At 39.4% G+C, this 15,438-nt stretch overlaps 1 protein-coding gene across 3 annotated transcripts in view; it reads left to right on the top strand.

The window, feature by feature from the left end:
* Nucleotides 1-15,438, top strand: part of scube1 (signal peptide, CUB domain, EGF-like 1) — a 156,582-nt gene that overhangs the window by 75,642 nt on the left and 65,502 nt on the right. For all 3 annotated transcript variants that reach the window (XM_036148942.1, XM_036148941.1, XM_036148940.1), the window contains exon 6: nucleotides 3,635-3,751. In XM_036148942.1, the coding sequence (XP_036004835.1) occupies nucleotides 3,635-3,751 (117 nt within the window). The remainder of the gene's footprint in view (nucleotides 1-3,634; nucleotides 3,752-15,438) is intronic.

The raw sequence follows: 15,438 nt of genomic DNA, 5'->3' as shown, positions 1-15,438 counted from the left end.
GGATTCATTACAAATCAACTGAAATATCGCAAGCCTTTTATTGTTTTAATATCGCTGATTATGGCGTACAGCTGAAGAAAACCCAAATATCCTATCTCAAAATATTAGAATATCATGAAAAAGTATACTAGTAGGCTATTCAACTAATCACTTGAATCGTCTAATTAACTGGAAACACTGCAGGGTTTCCTGAGCCTTGAAAAACACTCAGCTTGGTTCAGTAAACTAAATGACAAGTATGGTAGTGGTTAAGAGACGACATAAGATTCTCACAGTAACTGGTGTACTGACCATGGCATTACTGTCCTTGATTGGCCTGCCAATTCCCCTGACCTGAACCCCATAGAGAATTTGTGGGGTATTGTGAAGAAGAAGCTGAAAGACACCAGAGCCAACAATGCAAATGAGCTAAAGGCCGCTATTGAAGCATCCTGGGCATCCATAACACCTCAGCAATGCCACAGGCTGATTGCCTCCATGCCACGCCGCATTGATGCAGTAATCTGTGCAAAAGGATTCCCAACCAAGTACTGAGTGCATTAATAGACATTTTCAAATGTTTGATTTTGTTTTGCTGTTATAATTTTTTTTTACTTGGTCTGAGGAAACATTCTAATATTTTGAGATAGGATTTTTGAGTTTTCTTAAGCTGTAAGCCATAATCAGCGATATTAAAACAATAAAAGGCTTGCGATATTTCAGTTGATTTGTAATGAATCCAGAATGTATGACATTTCATGTTTTTTAATTGCATTACAGAAAATAAAGAACTTTATCACAATATTCTAATTTTCTGAGACAGTCCTGTATCTCTGGGGAGCACATGGAGGGCTGTGCGGCCCCCCAAAGAAATGCCACCACACACCATTACAGACCCACTGCCAGACCGGTCATACTGGAGGATGCTGCAGGCAGCAGAACGTTCTCCACGGCGTCTCCAGACTCTGTCACATGTGCTCAGTGTGAACCTGCTTTCATCTGTAAAGAACACAGAGTGCCAGTGGCAAATTTGGCAATCTTGGTAACTGGCAAATGCCAAACGTCCTGCATGGTGTTGGGCTGTAAGCATAACCCCCACCTGTGGACGTCGGGTCCTCATACCACCCTCATGGAGTCTGTTTCTGATCATTTGAGCAGACACATGCACATCTGTGGCCTGCTGGAGGTCATCCTGCAGAGCTCTGGCAGTGCTCCTCCTGTTCCTCCTTGTACAAAGGTGGAGGTAGCGGTCCTGCTGCAGGGTTGTTGCCCTCCTACAGACTCCTCCACCTCTCCTGATGTACTGACCTGTCTCCTGGTAGCACCTCCATGCTCTGGACACTACGCTGACAGACACAGCAAACCTTCTTGCCACAGCTCTCATTGACGTGCCATCCTGGATGAGCTGCACTACCTGAGCCACTTGTGTGGGTTGTAGACTCCGTCTCATGCCACCACTAGAGTGAAAGCACCGTCAGCATTCAAAAGTGACCAAAACATCAGGCAGAAAGCAGAGGAACTGAGAAGTGGTCTGTGGTCACCACCTGCAGAATCACTCCTTTATTGGGGGGTCTTGCTAATTGTCTCTAGTTTCCACCTACTGTCTATTCCATCAGCACAGCAGCAGGTGAAACTGATTGTCAGTCAGTGCTGCTTCTTAAGTGGACAGTTTGATTTCACAGAAGTTTTATTGACTTGGAGTTACATTGTTACCTTTATTTTTTGAGCAGTATATTTAGTATGTAAAAATGCAAAGTTAGCTAAAATTGGACATAGCCCCGACTACTAAATGGCAACAGGGAGCTTCCACTACAATCAGTATGTATGGAATATACTACGACAGGCTTCTTGTGTAGGATACATAGACCACATTGTTGGTTGTGTGGTGGTTTTAGGCTTATTTGTGACTACAAATGGTTCCATATTATTCCTCTCCCATAAAAGCTAGATTTGTAGAGTCCTGGCTTGTTGCTCTGTCTGATTCTCCCACCTGAGCTGAGGATCTCTGCAACTCCTCCAGAGTCATTGCTTCTTGACAGCTTCAGTGATTAAGACTCTCCTTTTCTGGCCTACTTTTTCAGGTAGATGGTCATGTTTAACTTTATCCATGGCCTTCCTGCTGTGTTCCTTGGCTGTTTGTTCACTAATTTTCTCTTACAAACCAGAGAGACCTTTACAGGACAGCTGCAATTATCCAGAGATTAAATTACACACAGGCTCATTTATGAGGGCAGATGCTCCCACTGGAGTCCTTTAGGAGTATTAGAGTTAAGGGGGCTTCAAACAAATGCTTGGAAGCCTTTTCAGGTTCTGATCTCTAAAACTTTTTAAAAGATAATGTATAATTTTCCTTCCACTTCCCATTTGCAGTATGTTGTGTTATAAGTAAATAAAATCCCAGTAAAATATACTGAAGCACGTGGCTGCAATTTAACAATGTATTGATTGGTTTCATTGGTCACATTTTTTTTTTAAAAGTTGTCCATCGGGTATCAGAACTCGTTTTACTGAACAACTTTCTTGATCCAGCAGAATCCATCGCGATGTGCATCCTGTTCATCTTAGGATGAAACTCTCGTTGGATTCGTTGGATTTATGTTCATAAAATCATTATTTTTAATCTTGAGCCATGTCTGAGAAGCAAGTCCAAGTCAAGTGTCAGCTCACTGAGGGCCCTGTTCCCACTTCCAGGAAATGTAGCTCAAATCTTTCTTTTTTTTTTTTGCAGGTTAGGTGACAAGGTCAGATGTTTTAGGACAAGAGGAAATGCTCAAATCTGGCCCAAATATGATCTTCTGATCACCTTGAGCCACTTAGCTATATTGGGGATAGTAACTGCCAGGTTTGATAAGAATAGGAGAAGATCACCAGCTTAAGGTATGCCGTTACTGCCATAGCCAATGGTTCCAGGGCGAGAGCGAACGACAGTGGTGAGAGAAGACATCCTTGCTGAGTAGTGTGATTGGATTAGAAGATGTTCTGTTTGTTATGATACTTGCCATAGGTCGGTGTATAAGATTTTAATTCACTTGAGAAAATAATTACGTATTGGGCAATACACTAAATCAGGGGTCCTCAATTCCACTCCTCTAGGTCCAGTGCCTTGGAGCTAAAATAATCTGCTCAATAGCAAGACTCTGGAGAATTTGACTACATACTGAGGAGGCAATTCAGCCATTTGATTCAGGTATGGGGCAGGGACACATCTAAAGGACACTGGACCTCGAAGGACTGGAATTGAGGACAACTGCACTAAATAAATATGGCCGTTCAATTCCATTGAAGGCCTGTTTAGCTTCTAATTAATCCTCTTTTTTTTTCTCCCTCTCTCAAACTCTTTTCTGTCCATTCATGTACTCCCCATTTCAGTTCTTTTCTGTTTGTATGCCTCCTTGCATTCAAACTTCTTTTCTTGTCCTTTATGCATCACTTATTCTATTGTTACCCATAAATGGGCTTTTTTTGATAACATTACAATAATACGCCATACATATGTGATCAACAGAGTCGATTTTCACAACAAAACAGAAATCACCAGAAACGGAGCTATGAGGTTTATGCCCAACAGCAAGAATTTCCAAAATAAACATGATGTCTCAAGGTTTTTCTCACATTCTCGAGCAAAAAGTAAAATTGTAATTTCCCTTTTCTTTAGTGACTTGTAATTATGGAAATGGAGGTTGCCAGCACACATGTGAAGACACGGATACAGGGCCGGTTTGTGGCTGCCACCAAAAGTATGCCTTGCATTCAGACAGCAAGACCTGCATCGGTAAGTGACAGCCATACTGGCCTCCCAAACTGCGCAAACCCATGTCTTCAAACAAGCAGATCACCCTCCAACTTCACAAAAGTCCTCGCATTATCCTGGCCTAAGAGCATTTAAATGTTTAACACAATTTCCATAGTAAAAGCCAAGAGAGCTAGCAATGAAATATGATATTCTAAACATCTGTTTTTTTTCCTTATTTATAAACTGAATGCTACCCATCGAGACTTAAAAAAGCACCAATGGAACTCGATCCCGGACAATACAGCTGCTTGATAAACCACAATTCCTTAATGTTGCTAGCTTAAATTCCACCCTGTGCAACCTGTGTTGCTTTGGTCTTACAAACTGAAATCATGAACATTGATTTTATTGGTTTGACTTTTTATCTAAAATTAAGATTTCTAAGTGTTGGCTTGATTTTTACTGTGATTGTTAGTTTAAACATCTATTCATTGAACTCTGAGTAAGTAGCTTTGGTGTTAGGCTAGCAGCTAGCTTCAAAACTTAAAGAGCCACTCGTATATCCAGCTGCACACGGAATTCCTCAGTAATACCAAAAGGTAATTTTGTTCATGTGGATTGAAAACACTTCTAAAGGGATAGTTCTCATATTTGAAACTGGGGTTCTCTGAACTCCAGTTGTGAACAATTTGTTCTATCTACAGTTGAGTCCAAAATTATTTATACTGGTAACTTTGGTCCATGCTTCCAGCAACATAGTTTGGAATGTGATGAGAATAAAAGCTTGAAATATAATGGAAACTAATGCTTGCTCTACAAGTTTGGCACTGGAAAACACTTAAGGTGCAGTATTAAACCTATTGGGCTTGAATGTGTGTCACTGTTTCAGATATGTCAACAAATGAGGGAAACTAAGAAAGGTGTGATTAACTAATGCTACCTTTATAGTCATTACATGCCAATGGTTAGTCAGTCACTGTATTCTTACTGTGTGTGCAATAATTGTGTATCTTGTCTGTCACTTTTTCTTTGTAAATAATGTTTGCCCAAAATTCATCCACACAAATGAGTACAATGTTTCTGAAATGTCTTCAATGCTAATCGGTGTTAACAATTATCCCAAGCAGTTGTGAGTAGAAACTGTCACCCAACAGGCCAATCAAAGAACGTCTTGTCTGATTTCAAAATAAGAGGCTCTGAGATAGATAGAGAGTGAAAAACGTAGAGCAACCCCTTTCATAAATGATGCTGATCATAATAGCTTAAACTTAGCCCCCCCAGGCCAAAAACTTGCTAACAGAAACTGGATAGCGCTCAACTGACAGACTGCCATTTGACAAGAAAAAAATGGCCATTTCCAAATAGCACAACCTCATGCCACAAGATATAATGACCCACTTAATAATTTTGCTATCCCTGTGTGTGCTGTGTCTTTTAAATCTGTGATTATGGGGATTTTCCTCCATTCCGTCACAACACAGGTAGTGCAGCACAAAAACATTTACTGTAAGGATACCTACTGAGTGTGGCCATTATCAGACTTACTGTGACAATGAGTGTTTCTGAGTAAAGACAATTGGGACTCCAATATTTTATTTTATCACTCATCTAAGACCTAATGAGGCCCTTGACAGCTGTGGCCTATTCTCGTGGAGGTAGGTTTTACAGTATGAAACGAATAAACACTTGTGTATAGACTTTGCACTCTGTGGCTTCACTAATGGGTTAAAGATGAGTCATTATTTTGTCTGTCTGGCTGGTTTCCTTTTGTACCACAAACATGAAGACATCTGCTCAGTCTAACTAAGAAAAAGACACCAAGCCTTCACAGCTTGCATAACAACATATCAAAGAAGATCTGTACGCCTGAGGGACACCAGTCATATTGAAAAAGGGGTGATACAATAAACAGATAGAGTTAGAGATAACAATAAAATGCTGTGTCTGAACATATAGAATCGTGGATTAGAGATTACGACCAATGTTTTTCCTGAAAGCTCAAGCTAATGTGTAGACAAAGCGGGGCCCAGACTAAAATAAAATTCTATCGTCTTTTAACAACTTCAGTCGTAATCATCTTAAGGTAGTTCATGATAATACTGACTTTACATTTGCACAGTATGTCGTCGGCATTGGTTATTTACACAGGAAACTGCTGTTCCGCCCTATTTGCCGTTATTTGTTTGCTTCTGCTTCTGCATGAAGGTAATTGCTAAAAGTAAAGATGCTAAATCAGCTCATAATCTCAGTTTTCAAAAGTCAGAACTATCCATTAAATGTTTTTGACATATTATACACAATTGTTCTTTTGATTGTGGGTAGGAAAATCAGACATAAAACCTGATCGGATATACAAATCAGCATTGATCTGTATATCTGTTCCTCATTGATTGTGGTAAACTTTTCCACATTAAGTGTCCTCAGTATCCTAACCCTTTGTACAGGAATAATAATTTTTATTTTGTTTCTTTAAATTGGTTTGAAGATGAATCAAATGTTGAAGGTAAGTGAGAATGTTCTTGATTATCTCTTTCATCACCTCCTCCCTGCTGATACAGGCTTGGGCAGCCTGAAGAACACTGTCTGATGCAGTGCCAGTAATCGGTTCTACTCCAGGTGTTTTGGCATCAAATACTAGAAAAAATGTGGAGGATTAATAGAAGAATATCTATTTCATAATCGCAAGGTAAAAATGTATATTCTGAAATAAGTCCTTTTATGTCATAATCAAAAGTAAACTCTCTCAATTCTAGGCTTTTATGTATGAGGACATGAAAATAATGATCTGTTCTTTTCCACATTTCATTTCTAAATTTGAGTGCACAAAAGCACAAAAAAATTATATTAAACACAATATTTATTTATTTATTAAACAAAGATGAAGCCAAAATGGAAATGCTAAGTGTAAAAAAAAAAGCACACACACATACACAGATAAGAGTTTATAGAACCACTTTTAGCAGCAATGACCTAAATTGTCTCTCACATCGCTGTGAAGGAATTTAGGCCGCCTGTTCCTTCCAACATTGCCTCATTTGTTGAAGTTTAAAGACATGTCGTTACAGCTATTTTCTAGACAGCTGATGTTGAGTTTTGATGTTTGACTGGTCTGTTGCAACACCTCAATTCTTTTGTCCCCGGACATTCTGCTGCAGATTCCCCGCTGTGTTTTCAGTCACTATTCTGCTTCATGAGCCAATTTGACAATTTCATTTGTAATGCTAAAATTTAGGTATGAAGAGAAGTTTGTGATAGACTAAGTGACTACAAAGTTCCGAGGTCCTGTGGCTCCAAAACAAGCCTAAATCCTCACCCCTTGTCCACTGTGCTTGAGAGTATGCGCTGTTTGTACCTGTACACTGTTTTGTTTTCACCAAACATGAGGCTTTGGCTTACGGTAAGACATCTCTGCTTTGGTCCTGTATGTCCAAAGGACATTACTTCAAAAGTCCTGTGATCTAATTAAAATGCATCTGTTGCAAACTCAAGTCATGCTGCTGTATTCTTTTTAGAGAGATGTCTTTCTGTTTGCAATCCTTTCAAACGAGCAATATTGATTTGCTCCCGTTCTGCTGTACCGATATCAGGTTGAACATTTGACATGCAAATTGAGACCTTTAAAGGCTGGCATAACTCTTGGTGTTGTTAGCAGTTTCTCTAAGCATTGCAAAATGTTACCTCAGAGTGAATTCACTGTAAAATCTTGGAAAGATTGTGTTAGATGTCTTAAATGCTTTACATTTCTGAAAAAATATTTCTCCATGTATAATGATGAACATCAAATTGCGTAGAGATGGCCTTTATTCCTTTCTGAGATTGTTGGGCAGCAACGATTGCTTCTCTTATTATGTTAAAAACACGTCAGTATGCTTCATACCAGCAAACAGCCAACGCTCCTCTTTTTTAATAATAATCATCATCATCTTTATTTGTCATTGCAGTTTTTTACACCCAGTGCACTGCGGCGCATTTCTGAGGCGTCCCAGAAGCGTTGCCGCTTCTATTAAATACGTGGCTGTTCTATTTTTGACACTCATCGCACTGACTCCCCGTCAAAGAGCGGCTCGATCAGGCAGTGAATCCGGTCTAGTTTAAAAATAAATGACCACATGTGCAGATTTATGATGCCATTTTACTGCGAAACATCAATACCTCATTACCTGTGGCTCCAGGACCAATCCACCAGCGGATCTCACTTGATACTTGACACCATGGATGATGAGATGTTTATATTGGTGGTGGAATATCACACCATTTTATAGGATACCACGCATCCCTTATATTATTATTTAAAGCCTACAAGTACACTACTATTGCGCGATGAGGCAATCCTCTCGTGATCCAAGGCTAACCGTGCAGCAACACCCCGCTCTGAACCACTCCTGGTGGAATAGAGTGCCTGGCAGAAACCATGGCATAGCCTTACCATTGCGCTCCCACGACGCTTCCACTTTCGTCGGAACCCCAGGGTAAGAGTCTTGCTCAGGGACCCAGCGTGGTAGTCTGTGGGATTTGAACCGGAGAACCTGCACCCTTCACAGGATACAAGTGCCCTGATCTAACCACTTGGTCACCACTCCCTCTTATATGAGCAGAAAGGTGTACTTCATTTTTTCTAACACCCAACTTTTCCATCAGGGGTTTGTTTTTGTTTCTTAATAAATATTATATACTGTGTGGAAACTCTGGTGTTATTTGGTTCCTCTGAGGTGAGATTTCCACGGTCTCTCTGGCTTTTTCATGTCCTGATACATAAAGTCATAAAAATATTTTTATTTCTTAAGTGCCACAATGTTTGACTCCCCACTATCCAATCAACCAAAATTCCTAACACTAGAACCACCAGAATGGGCCATTTTTGAAGAAAACTTTTAAGGAGGCTGCATTTTGATATGTGTTAACAGTTCAATTTAATTAAAAGTAGAGGGAGAGTTGATCACTGAAAGAAAAGTATGGGTGGACACCATAGGCTCATGTTTCTCAAAACACATTTCCATATAAAGTATTATTTTAGCTATTATAAAAGAGCACATTAATTTTATTTACATTTTTAAACAAAAACATTGTACAGGAGCATTAAAAATACAGTAAGTGGGGAAATTATCTTGTGTCAATATTTTAGTAGTTGAACAAGGAATTATAGGACTTGTATCTTGACTTGGGGTTGGACATATTTATGTATTGAGGAAAGCTTTAAATCAATCAACACACACACACACAAGCCCACAAAACATTTGTTAATATGGGTGTGATGAGATCTCATGATTTGAAAATGGCGCAATATTTCTCATGAAAGTGTGGTTTGCTTTACAAGCGTTGTAACGTTTTCTGGCACCTGAATCTTAAGGGGTGTTTCAACTCGGCAGCTTATTTACGACTCTCTCTGATTTTGAAGCATGAAAGGAAATAGCTCTCGGCTTGTTGAGTAATTGACCAATAAAGCGATGTTGGTGTACTGTAACATTTTAGCTACTCAAAGGGTGACGTGACGGAAGACGTACAAGTGCTTTGTGTAAACTGAAAATACTGCAACTGGCAAACTCATAGCTGTTTACAGATCTAACTTAATCTCTACCTCGTAGCATCTAATGGATGTTAAAAGACCTCGTAGATGAAACATTTCAGGCCATAATAGCCATCAGGTCTCAGTAGAGGAGAACCTTCATGAAAACGTCCGCATTTACTGCCAAACTAATACTGATGAATGTGAGAAGGCACATCAAGGTTTGAAAAGTTACTGTTTCTAAGCCCATTTCCTGACATATCAACCCTGCAGTTTAAAGTCATTTTAATGAGAGGCCAGAAAAGAGGTTGGTAAAGACTACACTGAACAATGAACATGTACTTCAAGGGAACATGTTCTTTAGCCTTTTCCAGATCCACGAAACCATGTAGAATGGACTTAGAAGTGTGATCAATATTTGCTCCTGCTACAGCTTCACACTGTCCAGGTGCCATAAAAACATGTCTTTATTGAAAGCCCGTTCCAAGCTCATGACCAAAATGCTAGGCTTTCATATACATATATCTTCTTCTGTTTTTGGCTTTTACATTTCAGGTGTTGCCACAGCAATTTTTCTGTCTCCATCTAACCTTATCTTCTGCATCTTTTTTCGTCACACCAACTATCATCATGTCCTCTTTACCCTCCATCCATAAATCTCCTCTTCGGTCTTTCTCGGTATCCTGCCTGGCAGTTCCAGCCTCAACATCCTTCTACTGATGTACTCAATACCTGTCCTTTGCAAATGTTCAGACCGTCTCTGTCTGCACTCTCTGGCTTCATCTCTAAATCATCTAGCACAAACTGTCCCTCTGATGTACTCTTTCCTGATCATATCTATCCTTGTCACAAGAGAACCTCAACAGCTTCATCTCTGTTACCTCCAGCTTTGCCTTCTGTCTCTTCCTTATTGCCACTGTATCTAAACTATACAACATCACTAGTCTCACCAACAACGTGTACACTTTTCCCTTCATTCTCACCAATACTCTTTGGTCACAAAACACACCTGACACTTTTCTCCACCCGTTTCAACTTGCAACAAGGTTTCTTCACCTCTTTTCCGCTTGTTCCGGACTGTTGACCCTAAGTTCTTAAAATCCTCCACCTTCCTTATCTCTCCTCCCTGTAACATCACGGCTCCACTTGGTTCCCTCTCATTCAGACATGTGTTCTGTCTTGCTATGGCTAACCTTCATTCCTCTCCTTTACAAGGCAAACCTCCATCTCTCTAGATTTCCCCCCACCTGTTCCCCACTCTCACCGCAGATCACAATATCATCTGCGAACATTATAGTCTGTGGAAATTCCCGTCTAATCTAATTTGTCAACCTGTCCATCGCCACAACAAACAAGCGGCTCAGAGGCGATCTTTGATGTCCTGCTTCCACCTTAAACTCCTCTGTCACAACTACAGCGCACCTCACCGCTAGCAGCTCTCATACATGTGCCGCACCACTCTAACATACTTCTCTGTTACTCCAGGTTATCTCACACAATACCGCAGCTCTGCTCTTGGTACCCTGTCATACGCTTTCCCCTAGATCTACAAAAATACCTTTGACCTTTTCTGTACGTGTCCATCAACATCCTCAAAGCAAATATGCATCCATAGTACTTTTTTGGCATGAAACTATACTGCTGCTCACAGATGCTCTCTTCTGACCTCAGTCAAGCTCCCACTACTCTTTCTGGTAACTTCATTGTATGATGTTCCAACTTTATTCCTTTGTAGTTCCCCTTGTTTTTAAAAAACAGTACAGGCACACTTCCCCATTTCTCAGGCATTTTCTCTCTCTCTCTCTCTGTTAATTTTTGCTACATTCTGATCCACAAAGCTCATTTTTTTCCTTCTCTGTTCTCTCCCATTTCCTTCATTACTAAACTCTTCAAAGCACTCCTTCCAACTCCTTATCATATTTGTTGGACATTGTCAGTACATTTCCATCTCAATCCTTAATCACTCTAACCTGCTGAACATCCTTCCCAGCTCTGCCTTGCCAACCCGTATAAATCTTTCTCTCCCTCCTAACTGCACTGCATCTCTCTGTACTCCTAGCGACTCTCTTCAGTCTCTGTAGTTTCCAAAGACTTCTTAGCTGATGTTTTTCTTGAGAATAAAGTTTTTAAATGTGTATTTAGAACATTCATTTCCAATATTAATAAAAAAATTCCAGCACAGAGTGCGGTGAAGAAAACCCTCCAAATCATATTTAGTGCAACACAGTATAAAACGAGGGAGTGGACAATATGAGGACAGGGAAAAACTAATAGTCATAAGAAGGATGAAATTTACTTTGAATCATTCAGAAATTTAACATGAGCAGATCTTAATCTCTTTCTCTTATTTCTGCTAGACCATAAATGTCTACTTACATTTATATTAGGGTAAACAGTATATTCAATCAATTTTCAAAATAATGTAAATCTGCCTCTAGCAGATTTGGGGATGATAAATCAGACTCAGAATCTGAATCAGACATACTTTAATAATCACAGAGGGAAATTGCTGTTTCAGTACAACCGCCATCAACAAAAAATATTAAGTGACTAAAAAATAAATATTAAGTAATTTGAAGAAGTATTACATTTCTATGCGGTAATTTATTCCTGCGGGCAAACAGTGCAGGTTTGGAATCCTAACCTTAAGAAGTGACGTAGATATTGTGGGTTTGATTAGGAAAAAAATATTTCAGTCGTTACAGACCTGACTTTGACTTGGAAAAGATGAATGATGAGCATCTCTGCTCAGAGGTTGCTGTTCAGGTTTTTTTATGTGGCATCTAAGTTTGCCAAAAAATTCCAACCCCGTAATGTCCAGACCCTACATCATTTTAGATTGGATTTCATCTTTTGCTGGCGCCTTGCCAACAGGGAGCTCTTGAACAACCCTGATGACCTAGGTCAAAGGAATAGATTGGCCATTCCCCAGGTCCTCAGACTCTCACTTCTTCATGGAGGTCATAGTGACCGGATTAAGGAGAAGCTCAAAGTGCTCCTTCCACCACCCTGGATATATTGCCAAATGTTAAAAACATAGACAGCAGCAACGTCAAAACAAAGGAAGTGCCCCATATTGTTCCTACTTAGGTAACACTATTTTAAAACTAGAGTTGGTAGGCTATGCATAATGTTTGTTAACCCTAACCTATTTCTCTGACTGTTCCTTCTATAAAGACACCTGCAAAACGCAAAAATAGTACAACTCCATTAAGCTGCTGTTTATTCTATAGTTTCATATTATTATAAAACATTAAATAGCAGTGGGAATGATCATCGATGTTAAAAGAAAGAAAAACCAGTGGCGCCTAGTTGTGACCCGTAAGCTCCACTGAAATGTCACTCCAGCATATTTTTACGGTTGTCTAATTCCTGCTGTAGAATAATACTGACAACATAGTTTGTTCTGCTCAGTTTTTTTATGCACAACATTGTTTTTCACCAAACCATGTGGTCTACAGGACCCATGCCGAAGCTGCCAGGGAAACAGTAAGCTATAGTTTATACCCCACATCACGTTGTCTAGACATACAGGATATTACTATATATCCTGTATTTCTTTATTAAATTGACCATCATTTATCACTAGCTCCTCGGTAGCCTCAAAAGGTCGATTATAGCTAATGCTGCCTAATCATTGAAATCTATCCATCCATTTTCTTACTCGCTTTATCCCTCATGGGGTCGTGGGGGGTGCTGGTGCCTATTACCAGCATTTCATTGGGCTAGAGGTGGGGTACACCCTGGACAGGTCACTAGTCTGTCGCAGGGCAACAACGAGACAGACAGGACAAACAACCATTCACGCACACACTCACACCTAAGGACAATTAGAGACCAATTAACCTTATTAATTAAGAGAGAAAAATTAACCAATTTTTGAACTGTGGGAGGAAGCCAGATTACCCAGAGAGAACCCACACATGCACAGGTAGAACATGCAAACTCCATGTAGTAAGACCCAGGGTTGGACTTGAACCCAGAACCTTGTTGCTGCAAGGCAACTGTGCTACCCACTGCACCACTGTGCAGCCCTCATTGAAAGCTGTACTATTAATTTGTTTTTTAAAAGTTATAATTTCAACAGTACAACAAATTGGCAGTGTAATTATACACAAAAATATCAGTTTGCCAGAATTAAAGATTGTGGATAATGTGTATGGGATAAATATGCCTCACTGGTGGTTCTAGTGTTAACTTTATTTACAGAAAGTGATCAAAACTGGAAGTTATAATAAAGTGATATTTTATTTCTTGCTTTTTTTATACTAACAACTCTTTCTTGATAGGCTTGATTGATACCTTTAAAAAAGCTGTGATCCAATGGGACCCTGTTTGTGAATTTTAGAGTGTGCATAACTTTAGTAATCACAACATTATGCTCGCTCAACCTTCATATTTTAAATAGATTGTCTTTATTTAGTTAACAAAACGATTTATTTGAAAGTGGATGTTTTTAAATGGATAACAAAAATGTGCTTGGATGTACTGGACGAAGCACTGGGTTATTCCAAATGACAAAATATAACAAAACATTTCACCTTTTGTCATTGTACAACCACAAACTTGAATGTAATTTATTGAAATTTTAAGCGATAGACCAAAACAAAGTTTATAATATGTGACGGGATGAGAAAATAATACATGGTTCTAAATTGAAAGTTTTACAAATATAAACCTAGTATATCCATTTTAGTCTTACTGCAACAGTTGCCTTCAGAAAGTCACTTAATTGACCCTTCGCTAAGGTCTGCCTCCCCACGGTTACTGTTGCTATGCCTGGCAAACATAGCTGGCCGCCCGCATATTGTCATGGATTCCACAGTGATTTCAGTGAAACATATTCTGAAGAAAATCGTTTAAAATTTTTTGAAGTAATGTCTCAAACATATCAGAGAGGACCAGACAGAAAGGACTGCAATATGCATATGAAAAATAGATTCACAGCATCATTTGTCAGCGGAGTAATGTTGATGAAGAGGACATAAAAATCAAAGAGAGGGCTCACAGTTCATATTGCAAGACTCAGCCACCCCCCGTCTTGATAATTCCCATACAAAAGTATAAAGGAATAACAATGTTCTTGCTTCACAGGGTAAAGAAATTATTATAATTGAAACTTTCTGGTTTCAACCAGAGGGCTACAAGGTAGATTTTGCTATCTGTTAGGCTAGCCGGCTGCTTAATGTGTTCTTTTTGTTTATAGCGCTCCAGGATATTGTTAAAACAAGCTTCATTATGGGTTTGTTCAATACGCAGTGCATATCTACCTTACTCATTGTTCAAAAAAACCCAACAACTTTTAACTGGATATCTAAAACTGTCTTGCAGCAAGCTACTGTGTGGTAGTTAGCGTTAGCATCTTACCTTGGAACAAACACGGTAGTTTTTCGTGATCTTCGACGGATTCAGCTGCTTGTGGGGTCTTCCACACTGCTTACTCCATATTTGACATCTCTCCAGGTTTGTCTTGGGTTTTGGGAAGGCGAAAAATTCAACAGTACCCGAACGTTCAGGATATCTTTCATCAGACTTGCAAGTCCCGTACACACACCGCTTTGGCATTTTTTGGAGAAAGTAAATGTTTGCCAGGCCCTCCCTTTTTAGTTACGGTTGCTAACGTATGATTGGTCGGGGGCGGGGCTCAGCAAAAGGTCAATTAGCAAACATAATGAACTGATCTGATAATAAATCTACCTGTACATTTTTTAAGTTGTACAGAGCTTGCAATGTATTTATTGAGTTTGAAAGGCATTAAAATAGGGATAGATGTTCTTCTTCCAGCAGGACAATGACATTGAACATACATCCAGAGGATTTTAGATCAAAACATATTGATGTATTAGAATGCTCCAAAGTCAAAGCAATAACGACAAGATGTGCACACCTCTATTCTCAGATACTCTCCATCAGATCTGACTGATATAGAGCTAATTTGCAAAGAGGAATGGGAAATAATTCTCTAAATCTGCAAAGCTGGTAGAAACATACCCCAAAAGACTGGCAGCTGTAACTGTAGAGAAGGTAGTTCTAGTAACTGAGATTAATAGAACTACCGATAGTTCTACAATTTCCACTACTTTGTGTTGGCCTATCACATAAAATAAATCATTAAAGTTTGTGGGTATAACACAACAAAACATGAAAAGGTACACGGATCATCAATACTTTTGGAAGACGCTATGTTGACCTATTAAAGCAATGCATATAAAGTTGAAGTCAA

The sequence above is a fragment of the Fundulus heteroclitus genome, chromosome 17 (assembly GCF_011125445.2).
Source record: "Fundulus heteroclitus isolate FHET01 chromosome 17, MU-UCD_Fhet_4.1, whole genome shotgun sequence".
NCBI classification, from domain to species: Eukaryota; Metazoa; Chordata; class Actinopteri; order Cyprinodontiformes; family Fundulidae; genus Fundulus; species Fundulus heteroclitus.
This window is presented reverse-complemented; position numbering and strand designations above follow the sequence as displayed.